Source organism: Verruconis gallopava (assembly GCF_000836295.1).
Source record: "Verruconis gallopava strain CBS 43764 unplaced genomic scaffold supercont1.46, whole genome shotgun sequence".
In the NCBI taxonomy this organism is placed as follows: domain Eukaryota; kingdom Fungi; phylum Ascomycota; class Dothideomycetes; order Venturiales; family Sympoventuriaceae; genus Verruconis; species Verruconis gallopava.
The window spans coordinates 141,772-167,679 of record NW_015622182.1 but is presented as its reverse complement, the minus strand read 5'-3'; the positions used below and the strand labels follow the sequence as shown (position 1 = coordinate 167,679).

The window sequence follows — 25,908 nt, the reverse complement described above, 5'->3', positions numbered from 1 at the left end:
CCGGCCTCGACCTGCATCTTGCTCTCGTTTCCCAACCCACGACGCACCCCTACACCGCTCCAGCGCAGCTCTGAAGCGCGAGAGCACGAGCAAAACAAGAACAAAACAAGAACAAAACAGAACGAAGGGTAGGCAGATGATCAGGTTTGTGCTTCGGCGACCTGGCGTAGGGCCGAAGCTGAGTGTGACAGGTCCCCGCCACTCCATGGACGTGCACACGCACATATAAACTCGCCCTTCATGACAGGAGGACATAGTCGGGTCCCACCAGGCCAGACTGACCCATCTCCTGCCCGTCCCCGGACGAAGCACTGCGCAAGAGACATAAAAAACAATCCCGGAATTTCCATGTGGGCGGGCTGCACGACAGGGACCCGCTTCAGAACATGAAACAAGCTAAAGACCGCTCATGAGATCCCTGCATGACAAGAGAGGCGCGCCTCCGCAGCAGGAGAGTGCCAGTAGCAACAGGGGAAGCGTCAGTGAGCGTCAAACGTCGGGTTTGACGCTGCCTCTTTTGGCCACTGCCGCTGACTTGCTCCCCTTCGCGCTATTCTGGTGCTGTACTGCGCACTGCTCTGGAAGTATAGGGTGGGAATGGGCGCTAGGGAGGGGGAACTGCGCTTCGTCGGCCCAATGGGCGGCCGCACAAGCACCCTTTTGTCCTCCTCTTTGCTCTGCCCCAAAGAAAAGGCCGAGATCTAGAACCGCAAGGCGAGGCCGACGGTTCGCTGCCCGTCGTCGCACCACCACGAGACCACCGCCATTGTAATTTCTGCGTCTCAACGACCTCCGCCCCGCCCCGAAGCCGACGCGTGCGGGCGCTCCATCCGGGCGAAAAAGAATGGTGAGCGTGTACGGAGCAGAGGGCCTCGTGATGTGTCCTCCGCCTCGCCACGGGCTGAAAAAGGCCCTCTTGCGCGTCGCGCGTCATTTCGGTCGTCTGTGGGCCCTGCTCCACGCGCCTTGATTCGGACTCTGCTGAGGCTGTCGGTGCGGTGGCATGTGGGTCGGTACGTTGGCAGCCAAGCAGGTAGGAAAGGTAGACAAGTAGGGGTCGATGCTGTGACCGCTTTAAGCGCTGCTTCGTGGAAGCGAAGACGGGAGAAAGATTGCGGAGCAGAGAGAAGAGAGAAGAGGAAGAAGGGTGGAGAAGGTTTGAGAGGCGATGCGGATCAGACGGCCCAATATCAGTATCTCCAAGTTATCTACTTCTACTCATACAACGTGCACACATCGTCCCGCAATCTTCGACCTCCCCTTGGCCCCTTCGGCCTTAGGAAAGTGTAAAGCGGTCCTGCCCTACTTTCGCTATCACGATCGTCAGAGCGCCCACACACACGGAAGCGACTGACGGATCACACCAAACAGCAGCTGTCCACCGCTCCAAACCCGGCGGCCACGCCGCCCTCCTCGCTTTGGTCCCCTTTGGTCCTGAGCAGGTAGCCGGCTTCCCAGTTCTCCAGGATCTCGCCGCTGCCGTGGCGCCACAGACACACGCCGTAGACGCCCAGCTCGCAGATGACGCCGCCGGCCTGGACCTCGCCGTTGCGGAAGATGGCGTTGCGCTGCGCCGGCGGCTCGATCATTTCCATGAGGATGTACGCCGGCCAGTGCTGCTCTGGCGTGCCGCGCAGGAACGGCGGGATCGCAGCGCGGTACACGTTGTTGCCGCCGCCTTCGCGTTGCGGCTTCAGCACATAGCGGGTGGCCGTCGCCGGGTCCAGTGCGAGAGTGCGCGCCTCACGCCCGGCCTCGCTGGCCGCGTCTAGCGGATAGATGGGGGCGAAGGTGGCGAGCACGCGGGCGGCCTCCGACGCGGACGACAGGAACCGACCCACGTGCGGCGCGGCAGGCGTGGCGAGCACTTGCTGGATCTTCTTGCAGCCGGCCAACTGCGTGAGCACGCTCGGGCACTTGATCGCGCGGCTGCGCTCGAGGTGTAGGCGCGCCTCCCACGCTTGCGCGCCGCTGTACTCGTCTGGCGAGTAGCCGGCGCGCAGGTACACGGTGGTCACCTCGAACGCGGTTGCGGCCGCATGTGGAGGGCGGTACAGCAGCGTGCGGTCCGACGCGAGCTCCGTGTCGGCCAGGATGCGTGAGAACGGGAGGCGGAAGACAGGCACGCCGTGCTTGGCCGTTAGCGCGTATTGCAAGTGCCGCTGGTCGAAGACGTTGCGCTCCGGGTCCTGCACTACGAACAGGACGCATGCCGTACGGCCTTCTCTCGGCGAACCGTACGCCTTGTGCGCGGCAGCCAGCCCTGCCGCCAACGAGTCGACGGACTTGCTGGGAGCAAGCGATGTCGCGTTCACGGTTTCAGACAACGGACTGGGGTATGCGCCTATGGACTCTAGGTGGCGATGAAGCGCCGACACCTTGGACGACAGTCCGCCAAAGCTGGACGCTATTGTGTTGAACTCGACCTGTTTGATTCCGGGAGCAGCGTCCTTGTTGGCTGGGTCGACATGCACCATGTAGTCCGAGCGGAAGAGTCCGAGAGAGAGGTCCTGCGCGTAGCCCTCCTTCGCGACGGCGACGTGCACCTTCCACAGATCGGCAACGAAGGAATCAACGTCCTTAAGCCTGGGTTGTGCGCACGAGCGTCAGCCATGTTCGCCTTCAAAGCCACGTCAAAAGCGTCTAGATGTGTGGAAGGTCATACTCCTCGATGATAGGCCGCAGCCACTGCTCGTCCCGCGCAATGCCGGAGTACAACTTGTTGTAAGACTGCTGTATCGCGAGGGCTTCTTCAAAGCAGGCCCGCGGGAACAGGCTGGGAAACAAGGTGACGGGCGCCGTCGTAGCCAACGCCATGCCTGGATCACGCTCCTGCGGCACGAAGCCTGGCGATGGCCGCACGGCCAGGCCATGAGCTATCGACCAGTCCTTGACATTGCTTAGCAGATAGTGGGTTTCCGCCTCCGTCAGCTCCGGCGGATACTCTGCGTAGCCGGCCCGCGCCATGAGAGTCTGAGTTTTTTTTTTTTTCTTTTCTTTTCTTTTCTATATATTCCCTAGCTCTTCCTCCTTGAACGCTCTAATTAGTGCGAAAGAAAGAAAATTGGAAAAAGAGAAAGTAAGCGGCCACGAAAGAGGCTCATGGGAGTCTAAGATCCTGCAAGTCTCTGCTGAGAAATCGTCTGGTAGAGACGTGCAGCACGCAACGCTGCGCACTGAATTGTGAGGGCTCCGAACACCGGCAGAGCTGCGCAGTTCAAATGAGAACGCGGGGTGGGAGGACTCTTTGTTACCACGCAACCAGTTTTCCTTCTCAAGACTCCCATACTAAGGTAACTTGTACGTTCGAAATGCTGCCGCTCACGTGCTTCCCTCTCGCGCTTCCGCACTTCGCCGTCGGCCCGTGACCGATGAGGGCGAAGGATCCCACAGTCATTTCTACTACCATTTTTTCTCTCGTACGAAAGTGCATCCTGCACAACATCGGGCTGAAGACTTCTTCAGCCCGCTGTTGCTGTTCCGCGCGCAAGACTCGCCGTCGACTTAAGCCGTGCACGCGACGCAAACGCATCCCGTACCTTCTGTACCGCCCGTTTACTTTCGCATGACGGCGACGTCTCCAATTCGCCCACGGCTGGCCAGTGCTCCTTTGTTTCGAGGGATCCATCATACCATGCCCCTGTCCTCACCACTTGTGCCTCAATCTAAGCCATTGAAACGAAACTTTTGAGCGTAGCCACCACGTCCGCCGCGGGCTAAGCGTAGGAGTGATGAGCGCCAACAGCAATTCGATAACAAGTACGTTTCGCTGATCATGGGTCTCATGGTTCCATGTTTCGTGTGTTTTCGCCATTTGTGGCGGGAGATCGTGAGCCTCGCATAAACTTCCACAGCGCTTCGAGTAGCATCCCACTGCCGGTCACCGTTTGGGCCTCCAGGCTTCAATGGCAGTGTTGAGCACACCCTGCCTGGATGCAACCTTCGTCTCGATTAGCCAGTCCTGGCGCACAAGATGATAGGTTATCATTTATTCTTTGGAAGGCCTCCCATTCAGAAACTTTCAACACCGCCATTAATACTCTTGTTTAGCTTTGCTGACAGACTCTACACAGTTAGCAAGCCTCGAAGTGTCTCTCTGACTTGATCCTGGGATCTTCTCGAAACTGGGCAAACTTTTCTTTGATTGCTTGTGTGTCGACTGTCCGGTTGGTCCTGTGCCGGCCAGCGCGAATGTGCTTGGCCCGACTGCTGCCTTTCCGTGGCGATGGCAGAGGACATTGATCCCTACGATTGGACGCTGGACCAAGTCGTCGATGCCTTCTGCTACAAGCGTACGCTATGGCAAGAAGAGCAGCCAAATGCCATCCTTCCCGACCCGGTGACTTTAGAAAGGCTCCTACGACTGAACCACATCTATGGTGCCGCGCTGCTCACCGAGGTCACTCCACAAGTGCTCAAGGACGATTTGTCTCTCAAATCGCTAGGTCAGAGGAGTAGCATCTCGTGGGCGATAAGGAGGCTGCAAGCCCGGTCTCGAAAGTTCATCGCTCAGCAGTCGGCGGCCGCACTCAGTCTGCACGGCAACCTTTCAGCACAGGCACAAATCAATCAATACAGCACGCCCCTGCCATTCACGCCATTCACTCCGCATCAATCAGAAAGAAACGTCTTACAATCTCCATTTTCAATTCAAAGCGATGCACATGCTTCAGTTGGAACATCACCTGGCTTCGTCCAGCCGGCTTTGTTGGCCCATCCAGACCATCATCTTGCTCAGTCGCCATCCCGTTCTAATCCATTTCAGCCGATGCTGGGAACGGGGACTTCAGTTGGCGAGGGCGAGACTGATGCTGTTTCTCTGAAGCGGCGTGCCGGAGAAACAGTCATCGAAGATGGAGCGGGCCGCAAGAAGCGTCGCCTGGATCTCAGTGCGATGATGACGAGGACGACGACGACAATGAACGAAGCTAGTCAATCGAACAACGATGCAGACCTTCCGAGCTCTGAAGCGACGGCGACTTTCACGGCGGCGCAAGCATCACAACCAACATCCCCCTCCCCCGTCTACTTGCCTGCCAACACACTCCTCCAGAAATGTGGCTTAGAGCCGGGCATCACGTCCTTTCTTGGGAAGAAAAAGTTCTCCTTTGAAACAATGTTTTTCGGTTCTACACGTTATGGCAAAGAGCTCAATATTGATGTTGACTGCAAGCCGCTGATAAAGGAAGGAAGCTCTGTGGGCGAGACACTAATTTATCATGGCTCGGCAAATACAGCCGTATATGGACTCCAGATGGTCATGAATAGAAAGATGATGTCGTTCTTACGCCGAGATCCATACTTGAATGTGAACACGAAAGATGAATCCATGGCGTTCTATCCTTATTCTGCAACGCCATCGCAGTCCACGGAGTCTCGCGCACTGATACATATCATGGAAGAAAGTGGCATTGTTATAGCAAAGCGAACTAAGCTTGACCAAGTATTATATGCGGACTCAGGCTTGAACTTTGATGATACGACTTCAAATCATGATTGGGACTTCCTTAGCCACTGGCAACGAGAGAGGGGTGAAAAAGAGGACGCAATATTGCCCGCATATGGAGATTCGGAGTCTGAAGACGACGTTGAACTTGATTCTTTGGTAGAAGAGCTTGAGAGGGACGAAGAGGAAGACGCAGAGGAGACAAGGAAACTCGATGCAGCCCAAGTCGAAAAAATCATTGAGGATACCATAGCGGACCAGGTTACAGCTTGGAGAGAGAAGAGACTACCGGTTCTTCAGGATCGGGCGCTTGCAACGTGGAAAAAGGGACGATCCGGACACCATCGAGAGAAACTTGCTCGCCTCGCTGAGCAAGAGATTGCCCGATTAGACGCTTCGGTTGCAAAGCTCAGCAGAAGTATTGCGAATGATACATGGACTCGAGGAAGGGATGTGCGTGCACAATGTGAATCCATTGAGCCTACCGTCCATTGGCGTGAAGAGGAGAAGTTCAAGCTGTCTGTGTGGCGGAATCCCAAGGCTCCACCGCCGCCCAGCGGTCAGCTACTCACCTGCAAGAAAAGAAACTCGTACGTTTCATCAAACCCTGGTGAGCACGTACTTGACAGCGATGAGGAAGTCGTGGATAACCGCCCAGGTCTTGATACGTTCATCGATGTTGATGAGTTGGTGCCGCTGGACTTGACCGCTTTCAAGGCACAAGACGAGACCGAGAGTCACGGCGCAGATACGAATCAACCAGTGCAGTCGGAGCAGGCCCAATTGACGTCTCTAGATGAACTTGGGGAGAGAACGCGATCACAGGATGAAAATAGATCTGAACTCGATTCTGCTACAGAGATGTTGTCGCAAACCAAGCCAAAAGATGACAGCACAGTAGACGCACATGTGGATGAAACCGTCAAAGTTGAGCCATTCTCAGGTCCAGTTTTTCCCGAACTCGATAAAACCTGCTTGCCCGACAAGTACATGATTGATCTTACATTCGATTCTGACACAGAATTGCCTTTGATAACGGCGCAAGCAGGCCCTTCTTCTCGAAGGACTCGAGCCCAATCGGCAAACAAGGATTTCTCCGATCATCCAGAAGATGATCCTGACGAAAGCGTTGCGCTGTGGGACTGGGTGGTACTCCAAGAAAACACTGATCGCGTTCGCGTGATTATCAAGCTCATACGCGAGATGCCAGCCTTCGAGTACAAACGGCTTCGCGAACACGTCCTAGAGGACTACGGAACTGGACAGCGGCCTAAGATTTACGAGCTTGGCGAGAATATCGAGAAAGTTCTCCGCACGCGTCTTGGACTAGCAGCCAACTTTGAGATGGCTGAGTTTGCGTTTGACCGCGCTGTTGAGCTCCTTCACTTGTACGTGTGCTGGCTCGAATCCTCGCCAGTCCACTTCCGTGAGGGTTACGATCTGAACGAGCAAAACTTTAAGCTTGTCGATCTGGAACACCAACTATTGCAGAATGCTTTTGCTCAGACCCGCCAAGATGAAAGTGAGGATTTGGGCGAATGTTTGCAGTACATTTACAGCACTTTTTTTCGACACGAACATCCTTTGCAAAGTGCAAAAGAAGACGATAACTCGGACATCGAATTACAGGAAATCGACTCTCACGAGGCTGACGGAGCGATTCCGCGAAAGCAGCGCAAACGACATGTTGAAGAAAGTCAGGCTGCGCTCAGCAAGAGGCAGAAATCCAAGCAGAAGGCAGCAGACTGGAAAGACCGCACAGACACATTCCTACAGCAAAGCCATCACCAGAGTTCGCAATTAGGAACCAGTGCGGGCGACATCGTCGTCAACACCGGAAAAGAGGAGGACGACCCAGAGATCTTCATCAGCCCCCACATTGCGCCGGCATTGAAGCCTCATCAGATCGACGGGATACGGTTCATGTGGCGCGAAATCGTTGGCACTGCAGATGATAGTGACGAGCCACAAGGCTGTTTACTTGCTCATAACATGGGTCTTGGAAAGACTTTGCAAGTTATCGCATTCATAGATACTCTTGCCCGGGCCGCGCGAAGCGAGGACAAAAGGGTTAAGAGGCAGGTACCAAAAAAACTGCGCGCCATGCGCGTCCTCATCCTCAGCCCCGCTGGTCTGATCAGCAACTGGGTCGACGAATTCATGAAGTGGAACAAGGCCGAGTCAGCTATTGGCGAACCTTTCGTCCTCACTGCTCAGACGACCACGATGCAAAGACTGGAGCTGCTCAAGGATTGGTACAACGCTGAGCGGGGTAGTGTCCTCTTGATGAGCTACGAACTCTTCCGCAACTGGGAGGGAAATAAGAAGGCGGGTAAGAACTATAGCAGCCCTTTCAGTGAAAAAGAACACGAAGAGGTCAAGAAGCAGTTGTTGGGAGGCCCAAGTCTCGTGGTTGCCGACGAGGCTCACAAGCTCAAAAATCACACATCTGCGGTCACGATCGCTGCTCAGAAACTGAGCACAAAAAGTCGCATTGCCCTCACTGGAACACCACTTTCCAACAACCTTCTCGAATACTACGCCATGGTGGATTGGATATCGAAGGACTACCTGGGCGGGTTGGTTGAGTTCAAGGCCAACTATATTGAACCGATAGAGAATGGACTGTATCTGGGAAGCTCAAGAGGCGAATACCGTCGAGCGCGGATTCGAATGGCCGCGCTCATCGCCATGTTGGAGCCAAAGATTGATCGTCGAGAGATTGATGTCCTGGCGGGTAGCTTGAAGCCCAAGGTGCAGTTCGTCCTCAAAGTGCCCCTCACCCCGTTACAGTTTGACGTTTACGACGGGTTTGTCCAGGAGGCGATTGGCGAAATTGGCGATAGCGTCTCCAACGCGCGTCTCTGGGGCTTCATGTCATACCTGCAGCTGCTTTGCGGGCACCCTTCCCTGTTTAGAGGGGCTATTGTCGAAGCACGGAAAAAGCAGAAAGCCCTGGATGAGAAGCGGGCTAAGGACGCTTCGAAAAAGCAAGCAAAGAGTCCGTTGAGCCGCGTAGTCGACGAAAGGGTAGGTCTAGCTCCACCCCAAAAAGATTCACGTACTAAAGTCGGTGTCAAGCCCGGCAACAGCCCTCAGTCGAACGACGATGAGGAGACGGACAATTCCGACGATACTAAGGACGATGTTGACGATGACGGCAACGCCCCCGCAGACTCCATATCCCTTCAGATCGCGGAACGCCTGTTCAACAAGCTTGTTGATAAGTTCGAACCAATTCTGGCGGCTTTCCATGACGCTCAGTTCTCGTACAAAGTTAGCCTGCTGCTGAAAATTGTCGAGAAGTCGAGGGCAGTTGGCGATAAGCTCTTGATATTTTCTCACCGGATACCAACTCTCGACTTCTTAGGCCAGGTTCTCAAGAAGTCCAACGTGCGTTGCGAGCGTCTTGACGGTTCCACTTCGATGAACAAGCGTCTGCAAATGACGAAAAACTTCAACAAGGGCAACGAGTACGACGTCTGTCTCATCTCGACCAGGGCTGGCGGAGTCGGCTTCAACCTGTATGGGGCAAACCGTGTCATTCTTTTCGACTTCAGCTTCAACCCGACCTGGGAGGAGCAGGCCATCGGACGAGCATTTCGCCTTGGCCAGGAGAAACCAGTGTTCGTCTACCGCTTCATATCGACTGGCACATTCGAGGAGAAGCTCTTCGATAAGACTATCTTCAAGCTGCAGTTGTCGTACAATGTTGTCGAGAAGAAGCACACGAAGAGCAGGGCGGTTCGGGTGCAAGACTACATTGAAACGCCTAAAAAGTCTAAGCTGCAAGACTTTTCGAGCTGTCGTGGAAACGATGGCGTTCTTGACGCTATCCTTGACGAAATGGAAGAGGGTAAAGAGCTTGTCCATCACATTGCCTTGGACACGACTTTCAAGGAGGAGATAAAGGAGAACCTTGATGAAGAGGGCAGGAAGGAGATGGAGATGCTGGTCCAACAGAACCAGCTCCGAATCACAGATCCGCAAGCGTATGCTTCGCAACAGTTAAAACAACAACAAGGAGCAACAGCAGCGAGATTCAACATGCCATCTTCGGCGGCTCGCCCAGATCATGTCACCGGCATTCCGAGCCGTCTGGCGCAAGATGCGACGCTGGCGCCTCCAGCAAGTGCACCCGTTGCTGGAACGAGCGACCGAAACCCAGCGACTCTATCACCTTCTTTGACGGCTCAGGAGCAACCTACAGGCTCGAAAGCACCAGCGACGAACCGCATGGACTAATTGATTGCGCACACAGGCAAAGATCATGCACACTTTCATTTCTTACTATTCTTTGGAGTTATTCACGTTGGCGACTGAGTCTTGCTTGAGACAGAGTGATCAGATGATACCCCGAATTCGGCAAAAACGCTGTAGCTTGCAACTCTTTGTACTTTTCGCGTCTTGGCGGTAAATGGTTTGGTTTGTATTTTGGCAGCGTGGAACTGGCCTCTTGAGAGGCGGCAGCGGCTACAAAGAATTGTGTAGGACAGCAGCCCTGCGCGTAGCAGAGCAGAAACGAATAGAATTGAACAAAAGACCGATTCGTAATGAGAAGTTTTCTTGCAACCTTCTCCGAGGAAGGCCGAAGGATCGACTGTGTACACCTCCAACGGTGCTAGCATGCCCGCCATCATGAATACGATGACACCATCATCATTCCAACTCGTAAGGGCGGTGAGATTCCGTCGGTAGCTGGGCACACCGGCGTCGTCAGGGCTGAAACTGCATGTGGAGAGCAGCCACATCGCCAGGCGAAGAACACCAGGCGCACGGGTTCGGCATGGAAAAGACAGATCTGCCACCCAGAATTTCCCCGCGATCGTCTGTCCGACCAGCAGCTGAGAATGGTCTGGGTTCGGGAAGGTCGGCGAGGGCAAGCCGGACGAGAGCACGGAGAAGCAAGAATTTTCATTCATCTCCTGCACGGCTGGTGGGCGGTACAAGGGTGAGCTCCAAGTAGGGCACGGCAAATTCGCTGCAAACACACGCAAACACGGTCAGTTTCATGTGCAGTCCTGATGATTTCCATCAGCTTGCGTAGGCGAGACAAGGAAGAGCCGTAACGTCGTCCGCAGCTCGAGGACTGGGAGCCGAGCACAGGAGGCGCTGGGTCGAGCACGTCTAGATCGCCGCCACCAATAGCAGACGGCCGGTTGCTGCTTACGAGAGCGCCCCGAGTCCGCTGTCGCTCACGTCCTGCGCTCGGGTCCCGTGCGAAGAGAAACATATTACGTTTGTCAGAAGCCGGCGCCTTTCTGACCAACACCAACTCCGTCTCCCGCAAAACCACCGCGGTGCCCTCTTGTGTTCCGTGTAACCACGCATCTGCTTTCTCGAGCACTTCGTTCTCTGCTTCCCGCGGTTGCGCTCGAAGCAACTGCGTCGCACACAGCCCTGCCCACCACCCAGCGTGAAGACACAAAAAATAGAACCGCAAAAATTCAGCCATTGAAGAGACCGGCATCATGGAGGCCATCCTGACCCAATCCCGCGCCATGTGTCCTTTTTTGAAGAAGACCAGCCCGGCCACGCTCCGCAGCCTGTCCACCACGGCGGCGGCGCACAACGCCTCGCCTGGCGGAAGCCGCATGTCGAACCTGCAGCTCCTCGGCCGCCGTTGCCCCATCATGGGCAAGGCCCTCGCCATACAGAGTGCCCGCTCCGGCAATGCTGCTCTCGCTGGCGCTTTTGGCGGCGTGAGGGCGTACCATGCGAAGGTTGACCGCGCCAAGTTCCACTCTGCTGCCACCAAGGAGGCCCAGGTCGACGTCGGCGTGAACCGAAGCAGTCAAGGTATGGTTCTGCGAAGCTGTTCAGGACATGCTATGAATGTGAGACAGCAAGACTGACGCTGCATCAAACAGCCAAGTACCGCCCACCACCTCAGCAGCCGGCCGTCGAGAAGCGCGCCGCCAGCGCGACGAAACTGCCCTCCGGCGCGCCGCCACCGCCCCAGGCGGCCAAGTTCGACTATGAGGCCTTCTACACCGCCGAGCTGGACAAGAAGCACAAGGACAAGTCGTACCGTTACTTCAACAACATCAATCGTCTCGCCCAGGAGTTCCCACGCGCCCACATGTCTAACAAGGACGAGCGAGTCACGGTCTGGTGCTCCAACGACTACCTCGGCATGGGCCGAAATCCGAAGGTTCTGCAGACCATGCACGAGACGCTAGACATGTACGGTGCCGGAGCCGGTGGCACGCGTAACATTTCCGGGCACAACCAGCACGCCGTCGCGCTCGAGGCCACCATCGCCAAGCTGCACGCTAAGGAGGCTGCGCTCGTCTTCTCTTCCTGCTACGTTGCCAACGATGCCACACTTGCCACGCTGGGCAGCAAGTTGCCTGGCTGCGTCATCTTCTCCGACTCGCTCAACCATGCCAGCATGATCCAGGGCATCCGTCACTCCGGTGCTAAGAAGATGGTCTTCAAACACAATGACGTCGCCGATCTCGAGGCCAAGCTTGCAAGCGTGGCACCCGACGTTCCTAAGATCATCGCTTTTGAGAGCGTGTACAGCATGTGCGGCTCTATCGGCCCCATCGAGGAGATTTGCGACCTGGCGGAGAAGTATGGCGCAATCACCTTCTTGGATGAGGTCCACGCGGTCGGCATGTATGGTGCGCATGGTGCGGGTGTCGCCGAGCACTTGGACTATGAGGCGCACCTTGCCGGACGCCCCAAGGGCACGATTATGGACCGTGTTGACATCATCACCGGTACGCTGGGCAAGGCTTACGGCTGCGTGGGCGGCTACATCGCCGGCTCCGCAAAAATGGTAGACACCATCCGCTCCCTCGCTCCAGGATTCATCTTCACGACGTCACTCCCACCTGCGACTATGGCCGGCGCCAAAGCCGCTATTGAGTACCAAATGGAGCACCAGGGCGACAGACGCCTGCAGCAGCTGCACACGCGCGCCGTCAAGGCAGCCTTGCGTGCTAAGGACATCCCTGTGATCCCGAACCCTTCGCACATCGTGCCCTGCCTTGTTGGCAATGCCGAGGTTGCGAAGAAGGCCTCAGACATGCTACTCGAGGATTGGGGTGTCTACGTACAGGCCATCAACTACCCGACCGTGCCTGTCGGTCAGGAGCGTCTACGCATCACCCCCACGCCGGGCCACGTCAAGGAGTACAGGGACCATCTGGTGCAAGCCCTCGATGCCGTGTGGACTCAGCTGGGCATCAAGCGCACGAGCGAGTGGGCTGCCGAGGGCGGTTTCATCGGCGTCGGCGACGGATCGCAGGAAGAGCCGCCGTTGTGGACGGACGAGCAGCTTGGTCTGCAGGACGTCGTTCAGGAGATGAAGAGCGGTGCAGCAGACGCGTTGGAGAACATCCTAGAGAAGGAGCGCGTCCAAGCTGTCGCTGCCGCCGCTTAGGCTCATTATGGCTCCTTGCTGTTTCACTTTGCGGAGCCGGTGAATCAAAAGGGGAATAAAGAAAAGGCCCCACCACGAAACGGAGAGACGAGTGTTTCGGAGGTCGAGCTACATCATTTCTGCTCCCTCGCACTCTGGGTGATAAAAGGAGGATGACGTTCGTATATACACTTTCTCATGACTTGGCAGGTTCTCCCTGCTGGAATTGAAGTACACTCTTTTGACTCCTCAAATCGAATCCACGAACTGACTGTTTTTTTCTTTTCTCTTCTTTTTGGTCTTATTTTTTACCCTCTGCACGAGCAACACGGTGTCAAGAGGAAGAAGGACTTTTTCAACAGACACGACTAAGATGAATAGATTGCCTAAGCTAACATTGCAGAGACGAATGCTGTCCCTCTTTATCCGACCACACGCGCGTCAATCGCCTCCGCTACGACTGCCGGGTTGTCTTCGTGCATGAAATGACTGGCTTTGCTCAAATGAATTTCCTCCGCGTGCGGCATGACCATCGCCAGCAAACGATTGATGACCTTCTGGGCGCCGGACGTCTTCTCCGCCGTGAACAGATACGCCGTCGTGTGTATTTCTCTGACGTCGTCCTCCGTGATTCGCGGTAAGCCGCTAAAGCATGCCAGCGCCTTGTGCGGGCCGACGTTGGCTCGCGCCTGCTCGACGCGTTCGTCACTCAGCGCACGGTAATGCTCCGTCCCGATGACGCCACGAAGAAACGTCTGGAGACCCTCCTCGTCCCTGTCGGCCTTGAAGGCCGCGAACGACGGCCCGATTGTGAAGATGCCGAACCGCATCACGGCCAGGAACGCCCAGGGGTGCCGCCAGAGGAGTGAGAACGTGTCCAGGAGGGCGGGCGGCATGTTGGGCAGGAAAACCGTCACCACCGGGGGCTCCTCCAGCAGCAGCGTGGCGACCAGGTTCGGGTGTTTCTTTGCAACGAGCAGCGCCAGCGTCGCGCCCGTAGAGTTTCCGACGATGTGGCACGGCTCGAGATGCAGCTTCTTAATCAGCTCGGCCAGGTCCTCCGCTTGCTCTTCCCACGGGTCGCCCGTGTGGGCCGGTATGGGCTCGTTCGGCCATGCGTAGCGTCTGCTGTACGCGACCACGTGGTGCTTCGACGCCAGCAGAGGGAAGATGGCATCCCAGCTTCTGACGTCGCTCAGGTTGGCATGCACGAGGACGACATGTCCTCTGCCGTGGCCGCTGCCGCCCTCGCGGTATGCCAGCCTCGCACCCCTCACGTTGACGTGCTGATACTCGTCCATGCCACCGTCTGTGGCCTGCAAGGTTCGATCGCTGCGTAAGAATATGACGGCGTGGGACTTGTTTTACAACGGCGACCGTGAAGCTGTGTCGCCGCGGCGTCGCAAGACGTAGTAGTTTCCTTGATCAGGCCGGCCAACGGATGCCCAGAGCTTGGAGAGTCGCCTTTCCACTCCCCTTTACGCAGGGGGGCGAGAAAAAAGAAAGGCCTAGCCCGAGAAGCGCGCCATTCCGGCTGATCCAGTCGTTCTTCGTTGGACGTGCGTGCCATCGCGCGAAGTTGAGGAGCCAGGCCTGGCCGAGCTGAACAGGCAAAGGTGAGCTGCAAGGCAACACCACTCTCCCCATAATCCCTAGCGGAAGCCAAGACACGGGCCTAGATCTTTAAACCTGCTGCGCAGCGAGATGCGGAACTGGACGAAAGTGATGATCGATCTCGATCTCGGAAGGTTCCGAAATAGTTTCGACGCCCTTACGGACGTGCCGTCGAAACGTGTCTTCTGTCATCTGGTTGCGTGCTCTTCAGGTCATGGATGGTTGGATCCGACATGAAGGACTTCGTGGCTGGAGATGACGCCTTGCAGAGTCGTTGAAATAAGCTTTCTCCCCCCACCCCCCTCCCAATTCTCCCCACCCTCGTGTCTATCAGCAAGCCATGCTCATATTGCCCTTTCTTTGTTCGGGGCACGTACGTAGCCTCCGCCCCATGAATATCTGCATATGTTCTCATCGCGCCATATCCCAAAGTCCCCCTAATGTTATCCGCTCAGTGACTGCCGGCTCCCCCTCCCCTCCTTTTTTTGGGTGTGTGTATAGAAAAGCAAACGTCCACTAACTTCTTTCTCTGTGATAATGCTCCCCAGGCTATCCTTATGAAAAGACTGAGAACGGAGCGCTCAAGGGCGTCGAATTTAGCTTGTAGACCAAAGCATGTTTCTTCTTAAGGCACACGGCCAGAGGCGAGTTGATCATCCGTTGCGATCCAGGCATTTGATTGCGACTCAAAATGATGATAGTGTTTTTGCAAATAGGCTTCTTTGGTTCGGTGAGAGATTAAACTGCGAAAAGATCGTCGAGTCCAGAAACTTGCATTTAGTTCCAGCTAATATGAACGAACTTTGTATGAACTCGACCCAAATGTTTGAGCATCATTCAGCATTTTCATGCACTTGATTTTCTAATATGATCACAAACGAGAGCGCTGGGATCTGGATATCTTGTATTCCCATAGAGCCTGCCGCTGGCGTGCTTGGCAGGTGCAGAAGATGTAAGATATAGCGAAAGTACAAGTCAATCTAGGTGGCTCACTTCCCATCCAGCCGGTCGCAACCAAATCCGATCCAGAGCAGCTTCCAAACCAAGAAGCCGCCCTTCTTACGATAGAGAAATTGGAAAACGCCAATATTATGCATATGTTTTCCATGCACATAGTACAAAACGAACATACATCTCATGCGAACGGGAAGCGCTCTGCAAACTCACTGTCCCCTCCTCGGCCTCTTCTGGTCATGCATACCAGGCCCACCAGGCGGCCCTTCATCTGGCCTTCGCCTTTTGATTCCATCCCTTCCTCCACTCATGCGTGGACTATCATCTCTCCTGTCAACGTCGTCTCTCCTCATTCCACCAACGCCACCACGTCGCATGTCTCCGTTTGGACTCGACGACATCATGCTAGGTGGTGCTTGAGGCGGAAGGCCGCCCCCGAATGAGGCGCTTTGGTGTTGATGATAGTGTGGTGGCATTCCCATCGAGGTGCGGCCTTCGCTTCTTCCAGGAATGCGACCTTCCCTTCCATCACGGGGGGGACGAGCGCCCTCGTCTCGTTCGCGATCGCGATTATGCCAGTTGCCGCCTTCTCCACCTCTAGTTCTGCGGTGAATCATATCACGATCACCCGAGTCTCGTCGTCTGGCAGGATCATCTCTGTTTGGACCATTCCTAGGAGGCAGCTCACCGCTCTGGCGCATAGCGTTGTCTGCCGCTTCACGTCTGGGGCTACGACTCCTACTACGGCCGTGTCTTCTGCGGTCTCCGCCATCGTCTCTCAAGCCGGCACGACGGCCATCAACACTACTGCGCTGTTCATCGCTACCAGAGGTACCGGGCCGCTCGAGGCGTTCAGCGAGCGGATCTGACCTTGGTCCTGAGCCCGGCGGTGGCATCTGCTGTTGCTGCAGAGGAGCTCCTGTAGTTGGTGATTGCGGTGCAGAGCTCTGCTGTGAAACCATTCCAGGCCGGCCACGGATCCCATTACCTCCATTGCGAGAGGATTGTTGATCATTAAGCATGTTGTTGATCAAATTCAGCTGTGAGCGACCACGCAAGCTTCCGCCAGTCGATGCAGGTCCTGTGGGAGGGTATCTACTCGTTGGCGAGGGTGCAGTCATATTGGTCTGGCTCGGTGTCGATCGGTGTCCACTACTGCGGGGACCTAACGGGATAGTGGTATTGCCAGGACTCGAAGCAATGTTCGTTTGCACAGGTGGAAGACCGCCAATGTTCTGCAGTCTACTTGGATGTACACCAGTTGCAGTGTTATTGTCTGAACTAACTCCATATGAAGGCGAAGGAAGTGAATTTCCTTGGTTGGGACCGCCACGACGGTTGTTGACTGCAGGACCAGATGGGGGAGGACGCTCTTGCCCCGGCGATGTAGTTTGCATGCCTCCGGGCGAGGATTGTGGCATATTCCGTGGACCCAATGGCGTTGTGCTAGACGGTTCAAGGCCGGTCCTACCTCCACGTCCTTGTGATAGACCGCCTCTATTCCTAGGACCAGACGACATCGCCTCAGATGAAGCAGGTGCATTGAGGCGACCGTAATTGGGGTCTTGACGAGATCTCAATTCTGGCTGATTAGACGATCCATAAGTGGATTCAGCTTGTGCACGCGCATTATCAGGAAACAGCTCATCGCGATGTCTTGGAATGTCGGACATGGGGTTGGACGAACTAGTCATGGCTTCATCTCGCCTGTCTCGCGTCCCCATGCGAGATAGACGTTCAGGGACGGCACGGTCATCTCTACGTCGAGGTGATGTGCCTCTTGAACCGGCTGGTCCAGAACGAGGCATAGACTGCCCACTTCTCATCCAACTTTCATGTCGTCTATCTTCCTCTGGCTTGCGTTCGTCGGCCATACCAAGGTAGGCAGCGCGTTCGAGGTTAATTGTGGGACCAGAGGGATCTCTTGAAGGTTGCTCAGTCGATCTTGACATTCGATCACGACTATCGTGCGGTTGAGGTGGCGGACCGCGAAGGTCTGGCTCATTCCTTCGTCCATCCCTGTCCCTGCGGTGACGTTCCTCTCTAGGCTGTCGGGATCCGCGAGGATCTCTTGGATCCATGAGATCCCTTGGCGGTGGCCCCACATGAACTGGAGCAGCTCCATATCCAGACTCTCGTCTGTCGAAATCTGGTCGTTGCAATCTAACCCCCTCTGGCGTGCGGCCTCGGCTACGAAAGCCACCCGGTGACCTCGATCGCCTCCTTGGCGGCTCACGAGACATGTCAGTCGGTCGGTCAAGTCTTCCTTCTTGCTCATGTGGTGGTTTAGCATCGGGTAATCGTGAGGGAGTACGCTCCGCTTCCGGGCGACGATGAAGATCTCGGTGGGATGGGATCGGGCCAGCCGGGCGTGCAGGCAAGCCACCAGGTGGTGCAGAGAATGATCCTTGTGGAGCAGACGAGCGATTGCCATCTTGTCGTCCGGCAGGCGTTGAAGGTCTTAGATCGGCCCTTCCAGGTCCTGGCGATGGTCTTGCATTGACATTCGCCATTGGCGTGGACGCTCTCGTGGTCTCTTCAGCGGGTTTCGTACTCGAAGTCTCGGTGCCATCCTCGATACCTGGTTTGTTGTCCACATCCATAGTTTCACCAGTAGGTGCAACAATCCCCTCATCTCCTTTCTCATCCTCAATCTCTCCATCTTCCGCGGCTTTATTACTGCTTGTCGACAGCGAAGCTCTCGGTCTGAACTCCGTCGCCTCCGCGTTAAGGGGCTTGGACTTGTCGTCCGGAGTCTTAGGCGTGCCCGTCGTCGATGCCGCACCAGCGTTCAGCGCTGCCGGCCCATCGCCAGGTCGAAATTGTTGCGGCAACAACCACTTGGTCCGCATCTTCTTCAAGTCACCCAGCAGACTTGTTGCGGAAAGCTTGAGATCGTCACGCTCTTCTTCTCGAGAAAGCTTTTCGATCTGCTCATATATGTGCTTTCCATGGAAAGTCAGGGACGGGAAATATTCATGTACTTGTTTGAGCAACAAGATCGCATTGCGCACATGCATAAATTCTCTTGACTTAAGACAGTGCATGATGGCTTTGTCGAGCTGCATGTGCCACTTGAACAGAATGCGTCTGTAGTCGTCATGATTCATCACCTGCGTTTTGGGATCCTCGTTGTTGATGGTGCCATCCTCACGTATTTCGCGTGCAAAGCCTGGGTTGTCGTTGTTGGGACCCATGCCTTCTTTCTCATATAGATTCTTATTATCGCGCCACACTTTGAGCTGATGAAGAACCTCTTTGAGGAAGATGCCCATATTCTTTGCTTCTCGCTCCGTAAGCATGAACAGCATCGCAACGAATTGCTCTGTGTTGAACACCCTCGCCATGATCTTTGCGATTCTAAAGCCGGGAGTATTAAGCTTATGCACCACAAACAAGAATTTTGCAGTGAATAGCGCGTCCATCTCCGAGAGTACGATACGTGGAAGAATGCACTCCTGCACGATCTCCAAGGTCAGCTCTGTGTGCTTGCTCGGTGGGAACCTTTCAAGCGGGAACCAAGACGTGCGCTCCTGGCTATATGTTTTCTGCATCTTCTGCTTGTGCTGGATGCTCGCTCTCCATTCATCCTGAAGTTCCTTGTCAAGCTGGTTCAGTGCCGCGCGCTTCGCTGCCTTTTCCTTGAGAGCCTTTGGTGAGATATCTGTGCGGTCGTTGCTCAAGTCGCGCAAGGCATTACGCACGTTTTTGACCTCGTCATCGTACTGCGCCACTTGTATATCCGAAAGCGAAGACTGCCAAAAACGAACGTAAAAGCGCATGCTCATCCTTTCATCGAAGCCTGGTTCAAGAACTCCCTTCAGACTTTCGATAACTTGCTCGAGAACAGGGTGGATGGTACCAGGCGACGCGATGGCCGTCGACAGCGTCGTTGGGGTTCCGGATTGTGACTCTTCCCCATCATCTGCCATGCGTGCATCTTCTCCATTCGCCGCAGCCTCGGCCTCGCCAGATTCCTCCTTTGTATCAGACATCTCTACATCCATAACTTCACCCTTGTTCCATCCTTCGATCCTAGCCTGCAATCCCGGACGCGCAATTGTAAAGGCGATCGCAGGTTCTATCCCCCACTTCCCAATCAACTCCTCAAGACCAGGAACCACGCGGTCAAACTCGTCAACTTCGTAGTTACTCCGCAAGAACTCTAAGTACTGTACAAATGCGCCTTGTAGATTTGTTAAATTTGTGCTCAGAACTTTGATGGGAGCACCCGAAGCGGACGGTCGTTCAAGGTATTGCTGGCGTTCTCTTGCGATAAGAATGAGGAACTCGCCCGTGAGATTCGTGTTTGCGAGGGAATGCACGAGGCATTTCGCCGTTTTCTCCATCTCACGTTCATATCTTTTATCCGCAACTCGTTGCAGCGTCTGCGCACGAAGGGCTTTACCACCACTCAGAGCCACAACCTGTTCCTCGCTCCAATTCTGATCAGATCTTATGCCTCCCATACTCAAGATGAGTTGTCCCAGTACACCCAGCCCAGTAGAATCGCCCTTCTCAAGGCGATCCTTGACGTAGAGTAACATCGGCTTAAAGTCCAGGTCCTTGTAGTAGCGTTTACACACCTTGCCGGTGAACTCTGCCAGACGCTGTAACCACTTGCTCACGATCATGCCATCGGCTTGCATGCGATTTCTGCTGCTTCCACCCAGAGAATTGAGTAGCTGCCAGATGAGCACATCGAAGCCTATGTTCGTAAAGTAACGGATGCACTCAATTAAAGTGTCGATCAAGTTGTTGTACGATTCGATCTGCTGTAGTCCCGTCTTGAGCGCGACTCCAGGTGATGAGTACGCTACTTTAGCGAGAGAACGCGCCATTTCTTTGACGTTTGTCTTGCTTATGCGCTTGAGCACGTCGCGAGTGCGCAGAATGGACAAATCGAACGCGGCTTTAATGTCCGGTATTCGGGACGTCTGGCCTCCGAACCATTCGGAGTACATGTTGTACCGTACTTGAATAGGGAAGACCTTGATGAGCTCCCAAACCTCGTTCACCGTACCCGGGTCATCCTTTGTCAAGCTCAATGCGGGTACGAGCAGTCTTTTCGCCAGTTTTTGCCAGCGCGACATGTTTGCAGGTGAGTCGTCATCGGCCAAGCTCTTGATGCCAATGCGCACGATCTTGGTGAGCAACTCGGCGTCACGCCCAATCTTGTGCCCGACAAGGTTGAGGAAACTATCGCAGAGTGTGAATACGTCGTCAACGTTCTGGCAAATGGGAACGAGATCATTCCAGTCGTCCCAGTAAAACCTATAGCTTGTTCCATAGTCTCCCTCGGCCCACTCCACCTTCTCCAGCTGACCCCAAGCTATCGATCTCGGCGCCTGTCTTTTCTCGAGAATAGGCGTGTTGTTAACATCTATGCGAATGTGCCCAGGTGTCGTATCCGAAGCACGGCCTTGCAAGGGCTGCGTTTCTGCGTACACTTTCTTTAGCATATAATGTAGCAGCCTATGAATGTATTTTGGTAGATCGTCATGTACGTCCAGCAGCCAAGGAAAACGGCCCAGGATGTACAGGGCATCTGGAATGGCACCAATCAATAATAAGCTCCTGAGCAGGACAATCTTCTGATCCTCTGGTTCTGGCAATTCAGGCTTCGGCTCTGGCTGCGCCGCAGTCGCCGTAGCGTTTGGTGTTGATCCTCCGGGTGTTGCATTAGCGGTCTCCGTAGCCCGTAACGGCGTCCTTGAACCCGCCTTGTTCATCGGATCTGGCAGCGCTCTATTAACAGGTAGCGAGGACGGCGGTTCGCCTTCTGAGAGCGCCCCAGCGGTCATGAGAGCGTTCATACCCGCGCCCGGCTTCAACTTCTCCAATCGCTCGGCTTTCTCCTTTTCCAACTTCGTGCGTAGCTCGTCCATTTTGTCGTCCGTCGGGTAGATGTGCGGATAGAGATCCACAAGCGAGATAAATCCGATCTTTATAAGAAGTGCCGCTAGCCAGATGAGATTGATGCTCAGTCTATCTTGCGGATCCCTCGCATCGGATGCGTAGAATCTCAATTTGAAACCAAGGATCTGTGCTGCGATCGAGTTTCCCTGCGCGGGTAGTGTGTTCGTGCGTGTGGCCCAGAGATCGGCATCTTCTTCTTTCTTTCTCCGTTCTTTTGTCTTCTCGTCAACGCACCATTCCACCTCCTGCGCACGAAGCTCTTCTAGAAATGCGGCTTTGTCGGCATTGGTTATTGGTCGCCGACCGCCAAGTTCAAAGAATGCCTGAATGCCAACCTCCCTGACTCGATCCCAGAACATGATATCTCTGCCGTGCCTCAGCTCAGCGATTCTCTCTGCATCTTCCGGCAAGGTCTCCAGCGAAGGGTACGATGTACTTGACCAAGGAGGCAGTGTGCTGAGGCCCTGATCTTCGCCTGCAAAAGCCACCAAGGCCTTATTCTGAGGCCAGAAATCGCTGTATCTCAATAGACGAATGAAAAATTTGTTGTGTTTTATGAGGTTGTTCGCAAATGCATCAAGCGTAATGTCGAGAACACGACCTACGTCAAGATCGAAGGCACCTATTAGAGCCTTGACCTTTTCCCACGTTTGTTCAACGGTCTCCTTATCCGGTTTGAAATTGTGCGTTACCGTGAAGAATTCGGTCATGAGTTTGGAGTACCCTTCCGATTCCTCCCGTAACAAGTTGAAGCCGGATTGCCTATAGAGCACATTCGTTGAATGGCGAATGCCCATGCGATCGAAAGTCGGCCGTACAATGCGCAGACCGATCAGTAGCTTTTCGTCCAGAAGCATGCACACAAGTCTCTTGTCGACACCTGTGGCTTGAAGAAACTGGTTCAACCCTGATTCCCTCCCAGTATCCTCTTTGCCGGTGGGATATTGTGGGCTTAGGATAACGGCGACCGTATCTAGGAACAGAGAAGGAAGATCCAACTCCTCAGCCTTCGGCGATCCCTCTAGCACGTCCTTGATCAGCGCACCGGCATCTTGAGGGTTGATCAACCCCTCGGTAATCAGGTGAAGCACCTCCTGGAAGTATACACCAAGCTCTTGCAAGTCTTCTGCATCTGCCCTTGCCAGCGCATCGTCTATGACGGTCTGACGCCCTGTCTCTTTCCAACTGTCGCACCGATCGGGAGTGAAGTAGGAGTAAAGATAAGTTGACGGGTCTTTTTGCGGTGGCAGCCCTACTTCTGGGTATTGCATTGGCGGAGCAGCCTTTTGTGTTGACGCTGGAGTAGGTTGCCCCGTCTTGACGGGAACTGGAACAGGCGTGGGGGGTGATGCCGTGTTGCTTGAGAGATTGGACGTAATTGGCTTCGCTGCCTGCGATGGATTTGGAAGGACTTGATATGAAGCAGGTGCAGGGCCAGACGGGGAATGCATTGCACCCCCCCGGCCACCACGGCTAGCCCTCCTGATTCCAGTACCATGTCCTCTGCCATTCACGCCGTTTCCATGCGCCAGTGCCATGTTCTCCGGTCTGTGAGGCGAGGGCCTCCCTCTTTCACCAGTGTCAGACGAATATGCCCTATGGTCGCCGCGCTTCCGCTTGAACTGTTGCTGCGGCGGCATGGCCGTCGGAGGCGGCACCATCTCCCCTCTTCTTCCTCTGCGGAAGGCACTGCCCGGCCGGGCTTAGATGTGTAATCTAGATGATGCTCATCCAGTGACTGGCGTAAAGAAGTTAGATGTTGGATATTCTCTTGTGCGAAAACGATGGAGGAGGGTGCGCAAACAGGAATGAGCGAGCGTAGTAGCTTTGATCGATCGAAACTTGCGTCGTCTGAGTGATCGAGCTCCTCGTCCTCGCCGTCGTCCGAGGAGGGAGGGTACAATGGAGACTTCGCGTACTGCGATTACCACGGAGGTTTTAAAGGAGTGTAAGAAGTTGTTGGACGACGGGTGGAGCGGGAAAGGTGGTTAAGGTTGATGCAAGAGTAGTGAAGCAAAAGGGCTAGGTGGGCATCATTCAAACTGGAACGACGCGCGCGCCAAGACTTTCCGTGAGCGACGTTTGCAGCCTAGCGCGACGTCCAAGAAGAGCCTGACCCTCAGCCTTGTGCGTGCTGTGAGCAGCCGCTGCATCCCAGTGACCATACCTCGATATTGTGCTAGAGACGACCTGTCACTGCCTCTCCACAGAACGATACGACCTTTGCGATGTCTGCTATTCTCAAGTCACATGTCGCTTAACTCACCCATGTCCATGTCGCTGTCGACGGGCTTTCTCAGCGCCCTTCACCCTCGTAATGCATGGCCACGATCACGAAATTGAAGGAGACCGTGCAGAACCTCTTCAATTGAAGCACTCAATGTCCATTCAGAGATCTAGGTTTTTGCCACTCTGGTGCAAGAAAGAGCACGATGAAGTTGTCCAGGCCCTCCCACGAACCGCGGGCATGGATCGAGCGCTCATTATTGTATGTCGTGGAGGTGCTGGCAAAGTCCGGGGAGCAAAGGGAACCCATGCGTGAAATCCAGAGACTCTTCGACTGTTTACTACATGTGTGGATCTATAAACTGATGGTTCAATTCTCTCCGCAGATCGATCAATTTGTCGCCCTGAATCGCTGAATGCGTCGGTAGCTTCCGGCGAAACAGAGCGCTGAACGAGTTCCACTCGCCTCCCGAGACATTATGCCTCCTTGTAGGCCGATATTCGCGCCATGCTGACGGTCCGTCTCGAAGTCATCATCTCGAAGTCCTGTCTCTGGTCCGCGCCCTGTGCACGACTCCAAGCGAGTCTGAAAATGCAGAAAAGCACGGACCCACTTTCCCCATTCAGAAATCTGCAAATGTTCTCATCAGCAAAACACTATCCATCCTCGCACCCTAGTCAACGATACGCCAGCGAGTGCTTACCAGCGCGCATTTTCGTCTTCGAATCACTCGCTACCACCGCTCGACACGTACGTCGCAGGATCCGCCAAAGTCTGTACACCTTCGGCCATCGAACCGCAAGCATGGACGACGCCGTAGCCCAGAGCCAGATGAGCCAGCTCATTCAGAAGCTGCCAGCAAAGGACAAGGAGGAGCTTCAAAAGTTCATCAGAGCCGAGACTCAGAAGAGCCAGATCCAGCAGTGTAGGTTTTGTCTCCCACTCGGCGACAGCAGAAGGGTGCGACGCATCTGACCAAATCAATACCAACAGCAATCCACGACCTTACAAACATGTGCTTCAAGAAGTGCATCACGTCTCGGATATCGGCTGGTAAACTAGACAAATATGAAGAGCCGTGTATGGAGAACTGCGTGAACAGGTTTTTGGACACGAGCGGCATGGTGCTGAAGCATATGGAATCAATGAGATCGGCTTGACCGTGACGGAATCTTCACCACGTCGACAGCGCACTGGAATGCGATATGTTTAAAGACATGTATGGTATAGGATGTGGACTGTAAGAATAAGATACATGGCATAGACAGGGCATTACTGGCGTTTCCGCCGTATAGGTGGGCATATATACACGCTCACAGCGATATCAGCAATCGGCGGAGAGAGACTCATCACTCAATGAAAGACTTCGATTGACCACAAAATACCAACGTTGCATGGGTATATGTGTAAATGCATTTATTTTCGCTATCAAGCTCCGACGGCCCTCAGATCGTCGTCCCGTCTCCTTTCGGAACGGGGAAAAATAATGACACCCATAGGAGACTTTTTAACCCGCTCCTCATGATGATGACACAATGCTTCTTAGAACGCCAAACCCACTTCCATGCATTAAACCTCTAGACAATGGACAGTTTGGTTGCTGCCACGTCCAAGGCGTCCAGATCCGGTGTCAGGCGGGCGTAAGCCTTCTTGGTGCCGTCTGGGCGGACGAGCGTGTTGATCTTGACAGTGTCGACATCGTACATGGACTTGAGTGCGGCCTTGATTTGCTGCTTGTTGGCCTTGACGTTAACGATGAACACCAGCGTGTTGTGCTCTTCAATCTTCTTCATGGCCGACTCGGTGTTGAGGGGGTAGAGCAGGATGTTTGCGGCATCCAGACGTGGCTCAGACTGTTATTGGTATCGCAATTAGCGTTTTTCCCACATACATACATGGCGTACCCATCGTTGGTGAGGACGTATACGTACGTGGATAGACTTGCGAGGGTACTTTGGTGCCCGCGGCAGGGAGAGCGTCTTCGGTCGACGGAACGTCGTGCTCAAACGGACTTTGCGTGTCTTGTGCGCATTCGACTAATTGAATCAATTAGCCCTCAGCAATAGTGCTGAACGCCTCTAATTAGGACAAACTCATACGCCTTTGAGTGCTGCCTTTGCGGCGGCATTGGCCTTGGCCGCTGGCTTTTTGTCTGTAAAAAATTTAATCAGTACGTCTTCTCCCAGAATCTAGTAAGCGCTGCAAGAATATGGTATGAATCGTACTGGATGACTTGTCTCCCTTGGGCGCCATTGCAATACTGGATGTCGTGGATGTCGCAAGACTCGTGAACTGCGAAGAACGAAAATGCTTCAAATTCCGTGCGCCAAGACTTATTGTGTCCTTGTGGCCTTAAAAGTGGGTCAGGCAGAGGAC

At 54.6% G+C, this 25,908-nt stretch overlaps 7 protein-coding genes across 8 annotated transcripts; 3 read left to right on the top strand and 4 right to left on the bottom strand.

The window, feature by feature from the left end:
- Positions 1 to 1,157: 1,157 nt before the first annotated feature.
- On the bottom strand, positions 1,158 to 3,252 carry PV09_08732 (glutathione synthetase). Its single transcript, XM_016362682.1, has 2 exons — positions 2,666 to 3,252; positions 1,158 to 2,586 (listed from the first exon to the last, which is right to left on the bottom strand). Exons 1-2 carry the CDS (start codon positions 2,965 to 2,967, stop codon positions 1,359 to 1,361), a joined length of 1,530 nt encoding a protein of 509 aa, XP_016209549.1. The 5' UTR covers positions 2,968 to 3,252; the 3' UTR covers positions 1,158 to 1,358.
- Positions 3,253 to 3,735: 483 nt separating this feature from the next.
- PV09_08731 lies at positions 3,736 to 10,001 on the top strand. 2 transcript variants are annotated; one of them, XM_016362681.1, is made up of 3 exons: positions 3,736 to 3,759; positions 4,074 to 8,476; positions 8,528 to 10,001. In XM_016362681.1, exons 2-3 carry the CDS (start codon positions 4,226 to 4,228, stop codon positions 9,689 to 9,691), a joined length of 5,415 nt encoding a protein of 1,804 aa, XP_016209548.1. In that variant the 5' UTR covers positions 3,736 to 3,759; positions 4,074 to 4,225; the 3' UTR covers positions 9,692 to 10,001. The 2 variants fall into 2 exon arrangements, with proteins under 2 accessions (XP_016209548.1, XP_016209547.1); XM_016362680.1 differs by lacking the exon at positions 3,736 to 3,759 and having other exon boundaries at positions 3,935 to 8,476.
- Positions 10,002 to 10,667: 666 nt separating this feature from the next.
- On the top strand, positions 10,668 to 13,139 carry PV09_08730 (5-aminolevulinic acid synthase). The gene is made up of 2 exons (XM_016362679.1): positions 10,668 to 11,245; positions 11,317 to 13,139. The coding sequence occupies exons 1-2, from the start codon at positions 10,918 to 10,920 to the stop codon at positions 12,837 to 12,839; spliced, it is 1,851 nt and encodes a 616-aa protein (XP_016209546.1). The 5' UTR covers positions 10,668 to 10,917; the 3' UTR covers positions 12,840 to 13,139.
- Positions 13,122 to 14,119, bottom strand: PV09_08729 (uncharacterized protein; the record flags this gene model as incomplete). Its single annotated transcript, XM_016362678.1, has 1 exon — positions 13,122 to 14,119. The coding sequence occupies one exon, from the start codon at positions 14,117 to 14,119 to the stop codon at positions 13,241 to 13,243; it is 879 nt and encodes a 292-aa protein (XP_016209545.1). The 3' UTR covers positions 13,122 to 13,240.
- Positions 14,120 to 15,306: 1,187 nt separating this feature from the next.
- Positions 15,307 to 23,300, bottom strand: PV09_08728 (uncharacterized protein). The gene is made up of 2 exons (XM_016362677.1): positions 23,110 to 23,300; positions 15,307 to 23,043 (listed from the first exon to the last, which is right to left on the bottom strand). Exon 2 carries the CDS (start codon positions 22,964 to 22,966, stop codon positions 15,596 to 15,598), a length of 7,371 nt encoding a protein of 2,456 aa, XP_016209544.1. The 5' UTR covers positions 22,967 to 23,043; positions 23,110 to 23,300; the 3' UTR covers positions 15,307 to 15,595.
- Positions 23,301 to 24,037: 737 nt separating this feature from the next.
- Positions 24,038 to 25,034, top strand: PV09_08727 (uncharacterized protein; the record flags this gene model as incomplete). Its single annotated transcript, XM_016362676.1, has 2 exons — positions 24,038 to 24,457; positions 24,526 to 25,034. Coding segments are annotated over 2 exons (587 nt in total), but the record flags the coding sequence as incomplete, so codon positions are not given.
- PV09_08726 (uncharacterized protein) lies at positions 24,739 to 25,811 on the bottom strand. Its single transcript, XM_016362675.1, has 4 exons — positions 25,758 to 25,811; positions 25,632 to 25,684; positions 25,464 to 25,568; positions 24,739 to 25,385 (listed from the first exon to the last, which is right to left on the bottom strand). Exons 1-4 carry the CDS (start codon positions 25,783 to 25,785, stop codon positions 25,110 to 25,112), a joined length of 462 nt encoding a protein of 153 aa, XP_016209542.1. The 5' UTR covers positions 25,786 to 25,811; the 3' UTR covers positions 24,739 to 25,109.
- Between the last annotated feature and the right edge of the window lie 97 nt (positions 25,812 to 25,908).